Raw genomic sequence first — 18,414 nt, 5'->3', positions numbered from 1 at the left:
CTTCTAATTTAAAAAAATACATTTTATTGAAAAAAAAATGTAGGGAACAGAACAGCATATTTTAAAATGGAGATCTTCTTTAAAGGGTAAAAACTCATTCAGTTTATATCTTACAGGGTTTATACTAAGTTCAATATTGTATTAATTGTATTAATTCAACTGTGAATAAAAAATTAACAGCTACTTTTGAAAGAGATGCATCCTTGCTCTGGAAATTGTTACTGAGTATGTTAAAGCTGTAATGAAATGCTTCTTCTAATCAAGTGGTTATTAAATTTAAAAAAATTTAAAACATAATAATTCTTCAAAGCATAAAAATTTGCTCCTTAATAATTAGTACATGTGAAAAATATTACCACTGAAATCTACCTGATGACTTTATATCTGGGCTCAGATGCCAAGGAGCTCAGAGAGTAACCGACTATGACTAGTAATAATCGGATATATAGAGATTAGAAACAGTGTCAATTGCATTAAAAATGAATTTTTCTGTATGGAACTGTGTATTTTAATAAGTAATTAGAGATCTTTTTTAAGGTTAAAACCTCACTTAATTTATGTCTTATAGGGTTTATACTGAGTACAATATTGTATAACTGTATTAATTCAACTGTAAACCTAAAAATTTACAGCCAATTTTGAAAGAGATGCATCTTGGCTCTGGAAATTGTTATTGAATATGTCAATGCCTTTGTAAGGAAATGCTTCTTCTAATTATGTGGTTATTAAATAAATAATGTTAAAAAAAAAAAAAAAAAGCATGTACCATAGCCAGGCGTGGTTCCAGGCTAGCTAGGGCTATAAGGAGACCCAGTCTCAAAAAAACAAAACAGCAGCAAACAAACCTCCCTGGCTCCCTCACCTAAGATGGGCAGCTGTGTTCTACCTCTGGTACCCTGTAATTCTCACCTGTAACACCACACCTGTCTCTTTCCTTTTATCAAGTCTGTAGGCCCACGATAATATTGTTTATTCATGGCTATATATCAAACACCTTGCACAGGGCCTGACAAATCAAATAAATTTAATAAATACTTGACAACTAGTTAAATGGTTTAAGAACTTCAAATACATATAAACTTCTTATATGCCACAGACTTATTGAGCCATCTTCAAAATTAGATATTTTGATATTTTCAACAGAGACAATTACAATAATGAAGTTAAGCACATATTAAGAAAATGCCACAATTTTGAGGCTGGGGAGATAGCTCAGTTGGTAAAGTGTTTGCCACAAAAGCATGAGGAAGAAGGATGAAGACCTCTATGGGTTTCCCAGCACCCACATAAAAAGCCAGGTGGCACATGCTTGTAATCCCAGTGCAGGGGAAGAAAGAAAGGAGGATGCCTGGAAGATGTTGGCCAGCCAACCTAGCCTATCAGCTAGCCCCAGTCTTAGTAAGGCACCCTGTCTCAGAAAAGAAGTTGGATAGCTCCTGAAGAACAACACCCAAGACTGACCTCTAGCCTCCACATGAATACGTATACACGCATGTATTCCCTGTACACCCATGAACATACACACACATACATACTTACCTACACACACACACACACACACGCCACAATTTCAAATTATGATCATCTATTTCCAGTATTTACATTAACCCAAAGAACCATCTTGAAATTAATGTATTAAATTCTATTGGAATTCATGGTATTTTAACACAGATTTAGCTACAACTCTAAAAAACTACTATTATTCATTAGATGAACATATTCATATTTTACCTACCATAAGTGACATTGTGATTTAACTCGGCTCTTCGTAAGGATTCATCAAGAACATCATACATTAATTCACTTGTCCTGTTTAAAAGATATTTTATTTGCAGTAGAATTATAGTATTCTAACCCAATAAAACAGTTTTTCAAACTTTTCTCTTTAAAACTGAGGATCTACAGAAGACAAGTGAAAGAGATTCATTTTATCATAAAGTTATACAAATTTCACTTCAAAATACTTCATTTGCTCCTTTCAAAAGACAAACTTCCTACTTTACCAAAGGTGACTACTTAGCCAAGGAGAAGATACACAGAGGTCAGTCAACGCTTCCCCAACCTGGTCCCAGTTTATAAACCAGGGTGTTACTGGAATGAGCATGCCAACTTTCATAATTTTCTTTGCAATAAAATATTTGTTTTAACCTATGATAAAAATACTGTACATATACAAATTATTTTAAATATATTCTCTGCTTATCAACCAGTTGGTTTTTTAAAAAATACACCTTATATGCATGTATGAAATTCTCAATAATTTTTTTTAAGTTAAAAAAAATATTCAAATACTAGTCTTTTCCTGAAAAGTAACTGGGTTCCTTAGTAAGAAAAATTTAACTTTTATCTTGAAAATAAAGAAACAATCACGTATGTTCTTATGGCCCCTGATTACAGTAGCAATAAGGCTGAAGTGAATACTCAGTAAAATAAACCTGCAGTTTCCCGGCGCCTTAGCACTCTGCCTCCAACAAACGTCTCATCCCAGAAGACAATGTGAAAACTAATGCTTCTCTGCTGACGATTTTTATACGCTTTGAAAAAAATTTTTTTAATTAAAATTTTTTTTTTAATTTTATGTGTATGAGTGTATTGCCTGCATGTATGTGAGTGCACCCATGTCGTGCAATGCCGCAGAGGTCAGAAGAGGGTTTTGGATTCCCCTGGAACTAGAGTTAAGGACAGTTCATAGCTGCCATGTGGGTGCTGGGACTCGAACCCGGGCCCTCTGCAAGGCCAGTCAGTGCTCTTAACCGCTGAGCCACATCTCCAGCTCCCTGAAAATTTTTTAGGATGGGAGTGGTGGCATACACCTTTAATCCCAGCACTCTGTTGGAGGCAGAGGCAGGTGGGTGGAGGCAGAGGCAGGTGAGATGGAGGCCAGCCTGGTCAACATAGCTAGTTTCAGGCCACCTGGGGCTAGAGGGAGCCCCTGCCTCAAAAAAACAAAAACAAACAAAAACTTAAATAATGAAAAGAAATGGGAAGAAACAACAGAGATTACATACAATGATCTTGCAGAGAAACAGTGCTGGAAGATAAAAATATCAAAATAATCTGAGGCTAGCTAAATTAGTTATGAACATTTCCATCCATTTCAGAAATTTTCTTTTTGGAAATATAGTTAGAAAATTCTATTTGAAGTACATGTACTTTCCTTCTCTCTTGACCAAAGTATATCCAAGGATGAGAACAGAAAATGACATTCTAAAACCTGTCATTTTATGGTGTAAGCACTTCTTCCACTAAAGCGGACATGAACAACCCTTCCACAAAATCCAATAACACTATCCCAAGATTAGAGTATAGTTTCTCCATTTTAAAAGTCAATGTCTGGTGTAAGAGTCATAACTTCATCAAATGTGGAAACATTTAAAATATTGATATTATAATGTACAATGCCAAGAAACACAATATTCAAAAAGATATAAAACACTCTCCTAGGAAAAGTTTTCAATTTGTTATGAAAAGTCATTTTGACTCTATCATATTGAGCTAATGTCTTAATTATAAGATTTATTAACATAAAATGCCACTGTAGTTGGATCAACAAAGGAGAAAACCTAATTCCTACATTATAAAAGTTAAGATTCTACATATTCATGTAAATGAGCCTAGTTACTATTAACTGAGATTTTGAAGGTCAAGGCTGGCTTACTCATCTCTGTATATGGTCTCCAAATTCACCTATGAAGAAGATAAATGCCTCCAAAGTTACTTACTGACAACATATGGTGGCATTAAATCTTTTTTTTAAAAAAAAAAAAACCAGTAAGGTATATACATTAACATAAAATTACTGATTTTTCAGACATAACTCCAATAACCTTAAATAGAGTTCCATATTAGAAAAGGGTGGTTATATCAAATGAAACACTTAGGAGAAACATTTTCAATATATGTATCTATTGCCTCCAAGTTTTCACTCCAAGTCTCCATCAAGGGTGAAATTCATGAACATAGAAAAAAAGAACAAAGAAATGCCTAAGTGATAAAGCTCAGTTAGCACAGGTTAGCTCATAGAAGTGAATGCCGACATGAGGTTGATGGGGCACAGCCAGAAAATGGCCTGAAGGACTGTCCCACAGCAAAGCTAAACACTAAAATATAGATGTACCCACTAAATAACATCAATGCCAGAATACTGATTAACAAATACTTTCTTTGGACAGATACATCCTTGCTATTAAAGAAACTAACTGCAGTTAGATTTGCTCTCACATACCAAAGAAAACACTTTAAAATAGGGGCTGGAGAGATGGCTCAATGGTTAAGAGCTCTGGCTATATCCACATGGCAGCTAACAACCATCTGTAACTCCAGTTCCAAGTGTTGGAACACCCTCTCCTGGCCTCTGTTGGCATTGCATGTACCACGTGGTGCACTTACATCCATGTAAGCAAAACACGCATACACATAAAAATAAATAAATAATTTTAAAAAATAAAAATAGCATGTAAATTGGACATGAAGATCCACACCTATAATCCTGGCACTCAGGAGTAGAAGCAAGAGGACCAAAAGTTCAAGGTCATTGTCAGCTACATAGTAAGTTTGAGGCCAGTGAGTTTGAGAGCAGCCTGGAATACATTAGACTCTATCTTTAAAAATAAAAAGTAGGTATATGCACACAAGAATGATAGAGCAAGTGTCAACAAATGCTGGTGCAGGAATAGGGCCTGCTGGTACTGTTCTTGGAACCTTCAAAATTTATAAGTTTGAAAAACATGACAAAAAATTGTATGCATATATAGTTTTTTGGTTTAATTGTTGAACCAGTTATTTGCTATTTTTCCACAGTTTGTATCTTGGTAGTAACATCATTAATATATGCTTCTCTGTGTTTCCTACCAAATGGTACTTAATTCTAGAAAAGACTGAATTTAGTTCAATTTCAACTCAGGTTCATCCAAGAAACAATCTTTGTCTTTGATTTACTATTTGTTAAAACAACATATATGGAACAGGAGAGATGGCTCAGTGGTTAAGAGCACTGGCTGCTCTTGCAGAGGACTCAGGCTCAGTTCCCAGTACCCACATGGCAGCTAACAACTATCTGCAACTCCAGTTCCAAAGGATCTGACACCCGCTTCTGATGTCTGTGGGCACTGTACACATGGGTACACTTTAATGCATCCATGCAAAACACTCATACATATAGAATAAAAATAATTTTAAAATAACAAATAAGGGCTGGACAGTTGGCTCAGCAGTTAAAGACCACCTGGCTACTCTTGCATAGGATCTGGGTTCAATTCCCAGCACCCACATGGCAGCTAACAACTGTCCGTAACTCCAGTTCCAGGGGAATCCAACATTCTCTTCTAATCTCCTCGGGCATTGCATGACATGGGTGCACTTACATATATGCAGGCAATACACTCATACACATAAAATATTTAAAATAGCAAATAAATAAAACAACACACACACACACACACACACACACACACACACACACAATCCAGGCAGAGAAAAGTTGGCAAAGGTTAGTCATAGACCTAACATGGCCAAACACCTATTTTTGTTTTTGTTTTTTTCCAGTATTAAGAAACTATCATTTAACGCCATCTTTAAAAGGAAAAAAAAAAATTAGTGTAAGAACATCCATGATGAGCCAGATGTGAAAATTCAAATTATACAGCGTCTGCCTGTCTATCCCACTCCCAAACTGTGACTCTTCCTGCTACCAGTGTCCACCATCTCTGTACCAGAACGAGGGGATCAGGAATGACTGATGGTAGATTTCTTTTCTTCTATTTCTTCTTAATACCTGTGTGTTTTATTTCTATTTACTGAAAATTACGCTCTCTTTATTGTTCTCATTAACTTTATTTTTCTGTTATGGAAAATTTCAAACATGAAAAAATATGAAATGGGGGCTGGAGAGATGGCTCAGCGGTTAAGAGCATTGATTGTTCTTGAAGACTCAAGTTCAAATCCCAGCACCCACATGGCAGCTAACAACTGTCCGTAATTCCAGTTCCAGGGGATCCGATAGCCTCTTCTGACCTCCGTGGGCACTGCATGACACAGGTGCACTTACCTACATGCAGGCAATAGACGCATACACATAAAATTTTAAAAAATAATAAATATTAAAAAAAAGAAAAAAATATGAAATGGTACAAACCCATGTATTCATTACCTCACTCCAGTTAAGTCATGGCTGACTTTATCTACTTCCTAAACTTAGAGATGACTTCTTGATGTCTAGAATATAACCTTAAGCATAAACATTTCAAAGTCAAGTCTATATATGTCCACAGTTCCTTTATATAGTTCATGATTTCTTAATATTTTATGTTCAGCTGGTGTCAAATTTCCAGTTTTATCATAGCTTTTTGTTTTGGGTTTTTTTCTCTTTTGAGACTGGGTCTCGCTGGTGCCCCAGCTGGCCTGGAACTCCCTATATGGACTAGGCTGGCCTTGTCCTCATAGAGATCTACCTAATTCTGCTTCCCCAGGGCTGGGATTAAGGGCATATGCCACCACATCCAGCTGTATCATAGCCTTTTTTTTTTTTTTTCGGTCTTTTTTATGAGACAGGGTCTCCCTGTAGCCCCAGCTGTCCTAGAACTCGCTATGGAGACCAGGCTGGCCTTGAACTCAGAGAGATCTGCCTGCCTCTGCCTCCCGAATGCTGGGATTAAAGGTGTGCACCACCATGCCCAGCTTATATCACAGCTTTTTAAGGCTTTTCTTGAATTAGAATCCAAATAAAACCCCCTCATTTTTTTAACATTTATTTGTTTGGTGTGTGTGTGTGTGTGTGCGTATGTGTGTGTATGTGTATGCATGCATGCATGCATACAAGGGTGCACATGTACGTGTGTGGACACGCACACCATGGCACCCATGTAGAGGTCAGAGGACAACTTGCAGGATCAGTTCTCTCCTTCCAGCATGTGGGTCCCAGAGACTGAACTCAGGTCACCAAGCTGTGGCAAGCACCTTTACCCATGGACCCTCTTGCTAGTCCCATGACCCATCCATTTTAACTGGTTGCTCTATCTCCTAACTCTCTTTCAATCTACATATCCTTCATTTTTAATTTCTCTTCAGTTGAACTGTTGTTGAAACAGTCTGCCTGTGTCTTGGTGTTAAGATCATTAATATAAGCCTCTTTGTGTTTCCTATTGAATGTCAGCTTTCATACATTTCCATACATATACATAATGTATTCTGATTATGTTCACCCCTCCTTTCCCTGTGTTTCTTTAGATATAAATGATGAATAGCTTTTACATGTTGAAAAAAAAAAAAAAAAGAACAGTCTCATGAAATGTTCAGATTATATGAAATTTAGGCTTTAATGCATATAAATAAGTTTTTGGAACACAGTCATTCTCATTAATTTATGTTACGCTATGGCTGCTTTCAATCTACAACAACAAAATTCAGTAGCTACAGCAAAAATATATGACCCACAGAGCCTGAAATATTTATTATTTGGTCCTTTGTAGAAAAAGATTTCCAGTTTCTATTCCAATGATTAAGCAAGTTTCACCAGGGGTCTGCACTTCGGCAGCACCTGTCACAAGGGGCCTATCTGGATAGCAGAGCCAGCACTGCCCCGCAACCTGAAGAAATTTATAATCTCACACTGCTTTATCACCATTAGGCCAAATAGTGGCAAATCTGTTTTTCATGAGTCCTCTCTGTGACGAGAGCCTAAGGCTGTTTTACATGTGGGGTCTTTACACAACTCAGGGCAGTTTACCTTCGGTCATCTTTTCCTAGAAGTCCCAGAATTCTCAGGAGCTGAATCTGCAGCCACGGTGCTGGCACACTGTGATAATTGAAATCGACCGGGAGCTTTCCTCCCACTACTTGCTTTAGAATTGTTACAAAGCTCCCAGTCAGGTCTTTGTATCCAGATGGATTTTCCTATATTAAAAAAATAAATTCTGTTAACAGGAATTTCTTTTTTTTGAGACAGGGTTTCAATGTAACCCAGGCTGCTCTCAAAGTCACTATGTAGCCAAGGCCATTCTTGAACTCCTGATCCTCCTACCCAAGCACTGAGATTACAGACATGCACTCCTAGGCTAATAATATCTTGTCAAATATAAAACAGACCTGGTTAAAAAAAAAAAAAAAGAAAGACCTGGAAAATGCCACACAGAATATAATTTAAAAGATGCTCAGAAGTTTACACATAAGCTTTAATATACATATACGTAATTTCCTTCATTGATGCAGCTCTGACTACACAGTCCGAAGTCTAGTCACCCCAGAAAAGCTTCCTCACTCCTACTTTTTGCGACAGTTTAATCACAATTCAAAAAGTTCTGATAATCACATCTTGGATAGAATCCTTCATAGCCAATACCAGTAATTAAAGCAAACAATAAAAAGAGCTGGCACCTGAGAAGGGGAAGTAATACTGTTCCTGTGGATAAAAATCAAGGCCTGTTTGCAACCGCTGACCTGTTTGTATAGAAGACCTCAATACAGATGAGTTAAATTCATTCCCAGAAGAGCACAGGCAACCAAGACTCAAACACTCAAACCCCACCGAATCAGTGAGCTGTTGATTAAAAATTGATACAGCATGAGCATGTAAACATATTTCTATTTCAGAATGAGAGTACATTAACTTTCTGACTAATATCTGTTTTTATTTTTGTCTTTTTTGAGACAGGGTCTCCCTGTAGTCCCAGCTGTCCTGGCACTCACTATGTAGACCAGGCCGGCCTTGAACTCATAGAGATCTGCCTGCCTCTGTCTCCCGAGTGCTGGGATTAAAGGCGTGCGCCACCACACCCAGCCTGACTAATCTCTTAAACTGAGAAAATCAAATATATACTATTTATGATGAATATTATAGTAAAATCTAAGAGTACCTTCCTTACACTCAAGTCCCACACCCAGTGGAGACAAATATTAAAAATTAAGGTATATAAATACCTTTAGAATTTGTCTAGTTATATATGTACACGTGAATTATTTTATAACGATCATCTAGTATTCTCATAATTTCAAAAACTCAATGAAGTTTCCAACTACAAAGAAATGATAAATATTTAGGTTTAGGTTGATGGAAATGCTAGTTACCCAGATTTGATCAATATACCTTGTAGGAGGTACCAAGTTATCATCCTTTGATCCACTTAAATATGTATAATTATTATGTGCCAATTTTAACTTGTATTAATTACAAAATACAAATAAAAGTTAAGAAGGAAAAAGTTAAGCCAGGCTTGATGGCACACGCCTTTAATCCCAGCACTGGGAGGCAGAGGTAGGTGGATCTCTGTGAGTTCAGGCCAGCCTGGTCTCCACAGAGAATCCAGGTCAGCTGTGGCAACAGGGAGATCTTGTCTTAAAAAGACAAAAAAAAAAAAAAAAAAAAACCCAAGAAGGAAAAAGTTAACCTCTCCAAAATAAACATGAGAGAGATTCTTCATGGAAATTTGTATGTATTATATGTCAAGGGCAAATTTTTAGAAGAGAAATATTAGTTCTTTCAAATTTTAGATGAAAAATCAGATTTAATATCAAATATCTATTTATATATTAGTTTGAAACAATGCAGAAAAGAGATGGCAAGCTTTAGTTGTAAAATTTTAATGAGTTCATTAGCATACTTCATTTTATTACAGCATGTGCTTATGAAATCTCTCATAAAGGTATCTTTTTGCTTGGAGTTTTTAATGTGTGTATGTGGTGTCAGGGATCAAACACACTTTTGAACACAAAACGTTTCAAAGTCAGAAGCAGGAGTTCAAAGGCAGTCTCAGCCAGCTACAACTATATGGTGAGTTTAAGACTTGCCCAGGCTACATAGGATCTTGTCTCAAAAGAGTTTCAGTATGGGCCTGGTGGAACTCCAGCACTTGGGAGGCAGAGGTAGGAAGATCTCTATGAGATCCAGGCCAGCCTGGTCTACACAGTGAGTCCCAGGCCAGCTGGGGCTATAAAACAAAACAAAACAAGAGACTCAGGCAATACACTGAGATTGAATTAGTACAAACCCATCATCATTGGAAAGATTTTTTTTTAAACTGTACTATTCAACCCTTGTTCCTCATCTGACACAGGGCAGCATCAATGTGTGTAGTCAACACTGCTATCTCTACCTGGCACAACTTTCCCACCTCTCTCCACTTCTACAAAATGGTACACTCTCATGAAGCTGTATAAAAAACACTCACTGCTTGAAAAACAACAAATCTATAACTTTAAATCACCTTCCATAAGTATCATTTTTCTGTATTTCTTAGGAATAAGAAAACTTTCAGGCATTAAAAATGCTCTAAGCTGCTGGGCATGGTGGTGCACTCCTTTAACCCCAATACTTGGGAGGCAGAGGCAAGTGGATCTCTCTGAGGCTGAGGTCAGTCTGGTCTACAAAATAAGTTCCAGGCCAGTCAGGGCTACATTATGAGACCCTGTCTCAAAAAGAAAATTCTTTAAAAATTAAGTAACATGCATACAACTCATGCTATCAACAACTTGCAAAAATTACATTTAGAAGTAAATAACAGGGCTGGAGAGATAGCTCAGTAGTTAAGAGCACTGACTACTCTCGCAGAGGACCCAGGTTCGATTCCCAGCACCCACATGCTGGCTAACAACTATCTATAACTCCAGTTCTGGGGGATCTGATGCCTTTTTCTGACCTCCACAGGCATTGCACGACATGGGTACACTTACACACATGCAGAAAATACACTCATACACATAAAAATAAAATAAGAAAGTAAATAATAGTACATATATTTTTGTGTCTGTATTTATGTGCAAGTGTAGTGTATGTATGTGTGGTATATGAACACATGTGTGCATGTGCACAGGGTGAGTCCAGAGGAGACTGTCAGGTGTCCTGCTCTATCACACTCCACCTTATTCCCCTGAGACAGCATCTCTCACTGAGAGAACCTGGAGTTAGACTGGCAGTCAGTAAACCCCAGTGATCCTCCTGTCTCTGCCCCCAAAGCACTGGTGTTATAGGCAAGCACATGGCCATACCGAGCTTTTTCCATGGGTGCTAGGATCCCATCTCAAGTCCTCATGCTTGTGCAGCAAGCACTCTTACCTACCAAGGCATCTCTCCAGCCATGAAAATAGTATACAATATTAATTAATCACTTTACTGAAATTTCTGAGTTTTATTTTAATCCCCTAGTTACACTGTTATAATGGTACATCCTGAGCAAACGCTAAAATTGCCAACTTACCTTAATCATCCTAAGGTATATGTGCAAAGAAGCAGCCATCACTCCAACATCTCTGTCACAAAGTGCTTTCCGAAATTTAGTATGGATGTGTTGTACTTGATTAGGAGCAATGAGATAAAATTTATACAAAGCCAGAACGGCTTTTCTTCGTATAATCTCCCTAAGGATAAAAAAAGAAATTTAAAGAAGACAATCTGGGTCATCATGTGTCTATTACTAGTTTATTTATTCTAATGCATCAAATAATAAAAAGTAGTTATGCTACAAAGGTCTCAAGAGATCCCTTTTCTGGGGAGTGGGGAGGGTCTGTGTGTGTACATGTTCATGTGTTTGTACATGTGTGAGAGAGCACACTTGCATGTGTGCACATGTGTATGGAGGCCAGAGGTTGGTGTCAGGTGTCTTCCTCTATCACCCTCCACCTTAATTTTTGAGACAGAGTCATTCACTGAATCTGGAGCTTGCTGACAGCTACACTGGCTGACCAGAAAGCCCCAAGGAACTGTCTGTCTGCCTCCCCAGGTGCACAATGCCACACCTGGCTGTTATGAAAGTGTTAGGGATAAAAACTCAGGTCTTCATGCTTAAACAGCAAGAACCTGACTGGGTCATCGCCTCAGCCCTTTTTCAGTTTTGATGTTGTTGTGCTAGGAGGCAGGGTCTCGGTCTCACTGTGTAACCTAGACTGGTCAACTCAACAAACTTTAAGTTGAGACAACTCAAAATCATCCTTCCTCATTCTTAAAAATACTGAGTTTATAGGCAAGTATCATGATGCCCACCTCAAGAAACTTTAACTGCCTATTAGTTATATATTTCCCTAGTTATAAAACTTTAAGTAATGTATACATTAGTTTTGTCATCAATTGAAACAAAATAAATTTTGTTAATTCCTTGATTCCATTTTTTAAAAACCTTTTCTCTAGAAATGTCTGAAAAATCATAAATTTAAATCATTAAAAGGTAATTTCAGATAGTAATGTCAAACAAATGTCTTTATTAGGTTAAAAAATGTTTTATATCATGAGCAAGAATATCCCAATATTCTGAGCAAGAATATCCCAATATTCTGGGGATAGAGAGGCACAGGGAACACACATAGGTATTTCTCCCCTCCTTGCCTGATCATTTCTTTTAAAAACCTCATGATAATAAAGGGGAAAGTACATGCTGATCTCACACTTCACTTGTAAGAAACCACATCTAGCAAAAACACAGCAAAAGATAAAAGGCAAGATCCTTCATCCTAGTTATGTCTTTGGCTGGTTTTTGTTTTAGTTTTAGCTTTGTTTTTTCCAATGCTGGGGACCAAACTCAGAGAATCATAGATGCTAGACAAGTACTCTGGCACTGCTGCATCCACAGTCCTATTTATTTACTGTTTACTTTGCAACAGGGTCTTACTATGTTACCCAGGCTGGCCTCAAACAGTTTTGCTTCAGCTTCCCAAGCACCCATAGTGAGGATAAGAGATGTGCATCAGCACAGACAACTCTCTGGTCTGTTTTTCAGTGGTTTCCAGAGAACTGTACTTCTTATTCTTCTCAGCCTGTTTCTGCCTATCTCACTTGTACGAGCAGGTGCAAACACAGCAAACACCACAAAGTGAACTCTTTCTTGGTATATAATGCTATTAACTAAAATCACAGAATCTCAAAATGACATTTATTAAACATAGCTAGAAGTAACGGCACATGCCTATAATCCCAGCACTTGGAAAGCAGAGGCAGGAGGAACAAGAGGCCAGCCTGGGCTACAAACACAGAGATCCTGTATCAAATCAAAACAAAAACAATCCAGATTAACTTCTTTCAATTATGTATACATGTGTGAAGATGGATGCCTGTGAAGGCCAGAAGAGGGCATTGGATCCCCTGGAGCAGCAGTTACAGGTAGCTATGAGATGACTGACGTGGGTGCTGGGAACCAAATTCCAGTCCTCTGCAAAAGCAGTACATGATCATAACCACCAGGTCATGTCTCCAACCATTATTTCTTCATGTTCAACTAAATTAGAATGCCTTTTATAAGATTCCTAGGTGGTCATTCAGCTTCTGCTAAATTCCATTAATAAATATTACCCATCTTCCTAAGCAAACTATACCAGATGGAAAATTTTTTTCAAACACACACAAAAAGTAAATTAACAACAAATACGCCACTAATAGTAAAACTGTGGTAACTGCAAACCACTTAACAATGTGCTGCCCGAGGGTGCTACCCAATATTAATCTAGAAGAGTACACAAATGAGATAAAGGAAAAGAAAACCCTGAACAGCCTCAGAGTCACTAAGCCTGGCCAACATGACATCAAGACACTTGGATGTGCGCTCTGAAATTGAGTCTGAGCCCTGCTGTATGCTATTACTGGCTTACCTGGAGCTCTGACTCTTACTCTTTGGCTTTCTACCCCACACCATGGAATATGGTCATAGCTGCAAAGGCAAACTGTAAACTCTAGCCAGGATTTGAAGTTAAACTCAATCAAAAGCAATAAGAGGAAAATTTAAAGTGGTCTTTAAATTCTCAGAATGAGCTTGTATAAATGGTTGGTAGTGTGGTCACCACAACGCTGGTGGTAAGGAAAAATCATGTAAAAGTATGATGTTGCTACAACATCCTCCCTATAAAAGTTAATATTTTATTCTAATAATTGATTGCTTATAATCAACCTTTGTCTTAAACACAGATTTGCCATATAAAATAGTGTAAGTTGTTGGGCATGGTGGCTCACGCCTTTAATCCCAGCACTCGGGAGGCAGGCAGAGCTCAAGACTAGTCTGGTCTATATAGAAAGTTCCAGGCCAGCCGGGGCTATAGGGAGACCCTATCTCAAAAAGATGAAAAAAAAAAAAAAGAATCAGACTAAATAATTAATACATGATCAAAAACTAAATCTCTATTAAGCGTGTATAGGACTGGAGGCTGGGGAGAGGGCTCAGTCACTAAACTGAAGACCTGAGTTCCAATCTGCACCACCCAGGCAAAAGTCAGGCACAGTAGTGCATATCTGGAATCCTGAAATCAGTGAATTCTAGGTTCAGCGAGAGATCCTGATTCAAAAAATAAAGTGCAGAATGATCAAGGAAGACACCTGATATTGACCTCTGGCACCCACACACACATAATCACATACAAAAACCATGTGTGCACACGTACATACATATATACATTCTTCTTCTCTGGCTTCATGCTCTCTCTCATATGGATCATAGCTTAGAATTTTTAGATGCGTGTGTTTAATTTGGAGTGCATGTAGAGGTCAGGAAGCTAGGAAGGATCAATGAAAGGCAAACAGAAGAGAATTTAAGTAGGGGATGGGGTAACAGAACACGTGCTATGAGGAGTGGAGGGAACTCTGGGATTAAAGGTTTAAGTGGTAATGGAAGCAAGGGAATGACAGAAAGGAAGAGGTGAGAGTAGGCTAACCAAAATTAAGAATGGGTATATGAAATATAAATATCTGGGGCTGGAGAGATGGCAGAGAACCAGAGTTTGAATCCCAGCACCCAGATGGCAGCTAACAATTGTCTAAAACTCCAGTTCTAGTGGATCCAATGCCCTCTTCTGACCTCCATGAGCACTGCACAACACAGGCGCACTTACAAACATGCAGCACTACACTCGTATACATAAAAATGATAAAAAATCCGGACGTGGTGGCACATACCTTTAATCCCAGCACTTGGGAGGCAGAGGCAGGCAGATCTTTGTGTGTTCGAGGCCAGCCTGGTCTACACAGTGAGTTTCAGGCCAGCTGGGGCTACAGGGAGACCCTGTCTCAAAAAGAAAAAAAAAATACAAGTAAAAATAAATTAATTAACTAATAAATAAAAATTAAAAAAAACCCAGATTATAATATCTACAACACAGACTGACAGTATGTCCCTTTAGAACACAGTGGTAGGTTCTCCCATAAGGTCTATGACCTCCTGAGTCATCAGACTTTGACCAGGTTTACATTACCAGACATCAATTTCTTCCTGTGGAGCAGGCCCTTTTCAGGAATTATTCAGGTTTCCATAAGGAAACCCACTACTTTGTAAGGTAATCAAAATATATAATTTAAGGGGCTGGAGAGATGGCTCAGCCGTTATGAGCACTGGCTACTCTTGCAAAGGATCAGGTTCAATTCCCAGCACCAATATGGCAGCTAACAACCTTTATGATCTAATATGCTTTATATTTAATATATTGTATATATATATATATATATATAATTTAAAACAAAAGGTTTGAATGGAGGTACCCTGCATCAGTGGACAATACTTTTCCTAGACAACATGGATTATTAAATGAAAATCTAAGTGCCAGGTGGGGAAACCTCCCTATGAGTCAAGAAGGCTCCAGAGGCCCCCAGAACAATAACATAGGCTACTGCCATCATTCTTAGCTCCCACCATAACCACATGGTAAGACCCTGCTGCTGAAGGCACCATATACTTTGGTTGCAGGATTTTGGTTGTGCTACTGTGCCCAGCTTTTACCTAGATGCTGGGGATCTGAACTCTGGTCCTCATACTTTCACAGCAAACACTTTACCAACGTAGCCATCTCCTTAGTCCCGGGTCCTATACATGCTTCATGGAAACTGACTAGTTTCTACTATGTAGGCCACTAGGTGAGAAAAGTCATTGATGGCCTTCACCAGGGTCACAGCAATAGACCCTGTAGGCTACAATACTGACCTGCCAAAAAAGTGCTCACTAGTGCAATAGTGGCATAAGTACTATGGAGGCAACCAACTACTTTCTGATTGAATATGAGACCTGCTCCACAGGAAAATTAGAACCTGGAATTATAAGCCTGGTCAAAAGCCCATGGCTCATAAGGTCATAAGCCCTATGGGAGAATCTATTACTGTTGTTTTGTTGCATGGACATTATTATAAAGCTATCTTCTAAATATTAATATTTACACCCACAAATTAGTGCTGCTTTCAACCTTAGAGAAGCTTGTTTTGCAGAGGATAACAGCTAATTCAGAGACTTATAACAGGCCAAAGTACTCATAAAAGTGACTGATGAATGCTCAGCCCGAAACAGGACATCTATAGCACCTCCCTCCACCAAGGCTCAGGGAACATCAAGGAAAAGGGGGAGGAAAGAATGTAAGAGCTGAAGGATAGGGAGAAGTACTGAGAGATACTATCTTCTGGACGAAACATGGTCATTGCACTCAGAGGGAAGGGTTCATAAGACCCCACCCCTAGCTGAGGAATTATTGGCAGTTGAAGGTTGCTGGGAGTGAGGAGTCATTTTTCTTCAGGGGCATGACCACTGGTAGGTTGCCCACACTCTGGTGGATGGCCCCATACCCATGCATATATGGGCAGGTTATTAAATATTTAATAACAGGTTATTAAAAAAGGGAGTCATGAAGGTAGGAGGAGGATGTACTGAGAAGGGTCATATGTAATGGGAGGAAGAAGTTAAAGGTGGATTGTACAGATGTATCAAACTGTCAAAGAATAAATAAAATATATATCCTTGCTGGGCATGGTCTTTAATCCCAGCACTCAGGAGGCAGAGGCAGTAGATCCCTGTGAATTTGAGTTCCAGGCCAGCTGGGGCTACAGGGAGACCCTGTCTCAAAAAGACCAAAAAAAAAAAAAAAGACAGGCACCTATTTACTTACTTAGAGTGCTGAAGTTTGTCTTCTATCAGTGGAAGGACAGCTGGAATCATTTCTCGAGGGAAAATCTGGCTGACAACAGTGAGTGCCATACACACTTCTACCAGGTTAGTGCTCTGTAAGTCCTGCCAGAATTAAGCAGAGAAAACAATCCATGTGCATTTTAAAACAGATGACAAACTGCTAGCAATCTGCTTACTTAGTAATTTTCTCCTTGCTTTATAATTAACTTATACATTCATACTTACGTGCTATTTTATAGAATAATCCCTATTAAGTTTCATTTGGCTTAAAAGAGTCAAAAGGAGGAATCATTTCTATTCTGATATGAGCTAAAATAATCTCCTTTACTAGAGCCTTTAAAACTTTTCCAGACCAGGGGTTGGAGAAATGGTAGAAAACTGTCTGCTCTTGCACAGGACCAGGTTCTGCTCCCAGCACCCACATGGCAGCTAACAACTGTCTGTAACCCCATTCCTGGGGATCTGGCACCCTCTTCTGGCCTCCGTAGGCACTGCATGACATCAGGAGCATGCAGTCAAACACACACATATAAAATAAAAATTAATTAATTAAAAAAAATTTTTCCAGGGGCTGGAGAGATGGCTCAGTGGTTAAGAGCACTAGTTGTGGCTGGAGATATGGCTCAGCAGTTAAAAGCAATGGTTGTTCTTGCAGAGGACCCAGGTTTGAATCCCAACACCCACATGGCAGCTAACAATCATCCATAACTCCAGTTCCAGGGAATCTGATGCCTTCTTCTGACCTCTGAGGGCATTGCATGCATGACATGGGCACACTTAGACACATGCAGGCATAACACTCATATACATAAAATAAAAATAAATAAACAGCTAGGCGTGGTGGTACACGCCTTTAATCCTAGCACTTGGGAGGCAGAGGCAGGCGGATCTCTGTGAGCTCGAGGCCAGCCTGGTCTCCATAGTGAATCCAGGACAGCTGGGACTACAGGGAGACCCTGTCTCAAAAAGATCAAAAATTAAATAAATAAATAAATAAATAAATTTTTAAAAAAGAGAGCACTGGTTGTTCTTGCAGAAGATCTGGGTTCAATTCCCATCACCCACATGGCAGCTAACAGCCATCCATAACAGTTCCTGGGGATTGAATGCCCTTGTCCTAGCTTGTCTCTCCATTGCTGTAACAAAATACTCTGACCAATATCAACTTGAGGAGGAAAGGGTTTATTCAGCTTACATCTCTGGGTCACAGTTCATCAGGGAGCCCAAGGCAGGGCAGGAACCTGGAGACAGGAGCTGGAGCACAGGCCATGGAGGAGGAACACTGCTTACTGGCTTGTTCCCCTGGCCCCTGCTCAGCCTGCTTTCTTATGCAACACAGGCCCACCTGCCCAGGGGTGAGACCACCCACAGTGGGCTGGGCCCTCCTACATCACTCAACAATCAAAAGAATATCCCACAGACATGGCCACAGGTCAGTCCAATGGAGACAATTCCCCAGTTGAATCTCCCTCTACGCAGGTGTGTTAGGTGTGTTAAGTTGACACTGAAGCTATCCAGCACAGCCCTCTCCTGACCTCCGTGGGAATTGCATGACATGGGTGCATATATA

General features: G+C 39.0%; 1 protein-coding gene across 5 annotated transcripts in view; it reads right to left on the bottom strand.

The window, feature by feature from the left end:
• The window catches only part of Ap4e1 (adaptor related protein complex 4 subunit epsilon 1), a 127,895-nt gene that overhangs the window by 81,624 nt on the left and 27,857 nt on the right, over positions 1-18,414 (bottom strand). For all 5 annotated transcript variants that reach the window (XM_008831809.3, XM_029562961.1, XM_029562963.1 and 2 more), the window contains 4 exons: positions 16,825-16,946; positions 11,187-11,346; positions 7,724-7,890; positions 1,736-1,809 (listed from right to left, as the gene is read on the bottom strand). In XM_008831809.3, the coding sequence (XP_008830031.1) occupies positions 1,736-1,809; positions 7,724-7,890; positions 11,187-11,346; positions 16,825-16,946 (523 nt within the window). The remainder of the gene's footprint in view (positions 1-1,735; positions 1,810-7,723; positions 7,891-11,186; positions 11,347-16,824; positions 16,947-18,414) is intronic.

The sequence above is a fragment of the Nannospalax galili genome, unplaced genomic scaffold, assembly GCF_000622305.1.
Source record: "Nannospalax galili isolate Female #2095 unplaced genomic scaffold, S.galili_v1.0 scaffold735, whole genome shotgun sequence".
Taxonomy (NCBI): Eukaryota; Metazoa; Chordata; class Mammalia; order Rodentia; family Spalacidae; genus Nannospalax; species Nannospalax galili.
Note: the sequence above shows the minus strand (reverse complement) of the source record. Positions and strands in the feature narration are given on the sequence as shown.